General features: G+C 41.6%; 1 protein-coding gene across 1 annotated transcript in view; it reads left to right on the forward strand.

Moving 5' to 3' along the window:
• B3GALNT2 (beta-1,3-N-acetylgalactosaminyltransferase 2) overlaps positions 1 to 1,333 on the forward strand; it is an 84,371-nt gene that overhangs the window by 46,189 nt on the left and 36,849 nt on the right. The window contains exon 4 of the mRNA XM_006868584.1: positions 694 to 887. Within this exon, the coding sequence (XP_006868646.1) occupies positions 694 to 887 (194 nt within the window). The remainder of the gene's footprint in view (positions 1 to 693; positions 888 to 1,333) is intronic.

Here is a 1,333-nt window from a genome sequence, read left to right on the forward strand (position 1 = left end):
CCTGGCGTCACTGCCTCTCTGTGGTAGGGTCCCGCTCTCTGCTCTTCTCACTTGATGGTCCCAGGGACCTCTACTCCTGGGCTGCAAAATCAATCAATATCCTCTTTTTGTCAAAAAACATCTGCCTCCATATTTCCTACCCTCACAGTCAGTCCTGATGGCATTTATTCACTATTGTACCACAAGGGTCCTATTCCCATTTCCTTCCACCAGCCCGGTTCCAACAGATTGGAAATCATTCACTGGAGGTTCTACCTACCCCTGCCCCATCTGGAACTAGGCTCCCTCTTGAAAGCTTGTAAGCCAGTCACTTCTTGCCTTTATAGGCCCCCCACCCCCATTTTGGGTAACCAATGTCTAAGTAGCCCATACCACCAGGATTCTTTTATATATATATGCATACATGTATATGTATGCTTTTGGGAAAAAAAACATTAAAGTAGTGTGGTGGTGTTTAAATAACTTGCTTAGATGTGGCTGAAAACTTCCTAATTAAATTTCAAAATAAGTTTATTTCTAGAGGTAGCCATATTCTTGTATAAGTTTCTTTTTTTAATTCATGCCATTTGTGAAAGAATTATATAATAATGATCTAGATTTTGCTATCAAGTCTACTGTCTTACTTAGTATTAGTAAAATAAAAGGTTGTGTTTGACGACTTATATAAAACCCCCTTTCTCATTCATTCCTTAGTTTTGAATCAGGAAATTGAGGCATTCAGTCTGTCTGAGGACATTTCCTCAGGACCCTCTGAGGACCAAGTTGTGAGTGTGAGTTTCCGTGTTCTCTATCCAATCGTCATCACCAGCCTGGGGGTATTTCATGATGCCAGCGACGCAGGTTTCCAGAGGAACATCACTGTCAGACTCTACCAGGCAGAGCAGGAGGTAAGAGTGTCCTTGGCTTTCAGAGACGCTGGCTTTTTTCTCATGGCCCATGGTAGGTTGTGAGGCTGTTGAATTCTGTCCGATTGGGAGATCTCCCCCTTCCTTGTTGTTTAAATCCATTCTAGTGTAAAATGTTATCATGCTACTTTGGAAAGGGAGGGAATACCCTATGCATACCTTATGCATAACAGTGCCACACCAGGACTCCTATATTGTTGTGTGGCACTGTAGGAAAAGCACTGGACTATTAACCACAAGGTTGGCGGTTCAAACTCACCAGCTACTCCATGGAAACCCTATACAGAATTGCTATGCACTGGAAGTGACTTGATGACATGTAACAACAGTTAATGATATGCATGCTAAAGTATTTCTCATTGAAGTGTACAGATGCCTACAACTTACCTTGTTTTAAAAGTTTTTTTGTGTGATTTGATCAATAGTTT

Source organism: Chrysochloris asiatica, unplaced genomic scaffold (genome assembly GCF_000296735.1).
Source record: "Chrysochloris asiatica unplaced genomic scaffold, ChrAsi1.0 scaffold00119, whole genome shotgun sequence".
NCBI lineage: Eukaryota > Metazoa > Chordata > Mammalia > Afrosoricida > Chrysochloridae > Chrysochloris > Chrysochloris asiatica.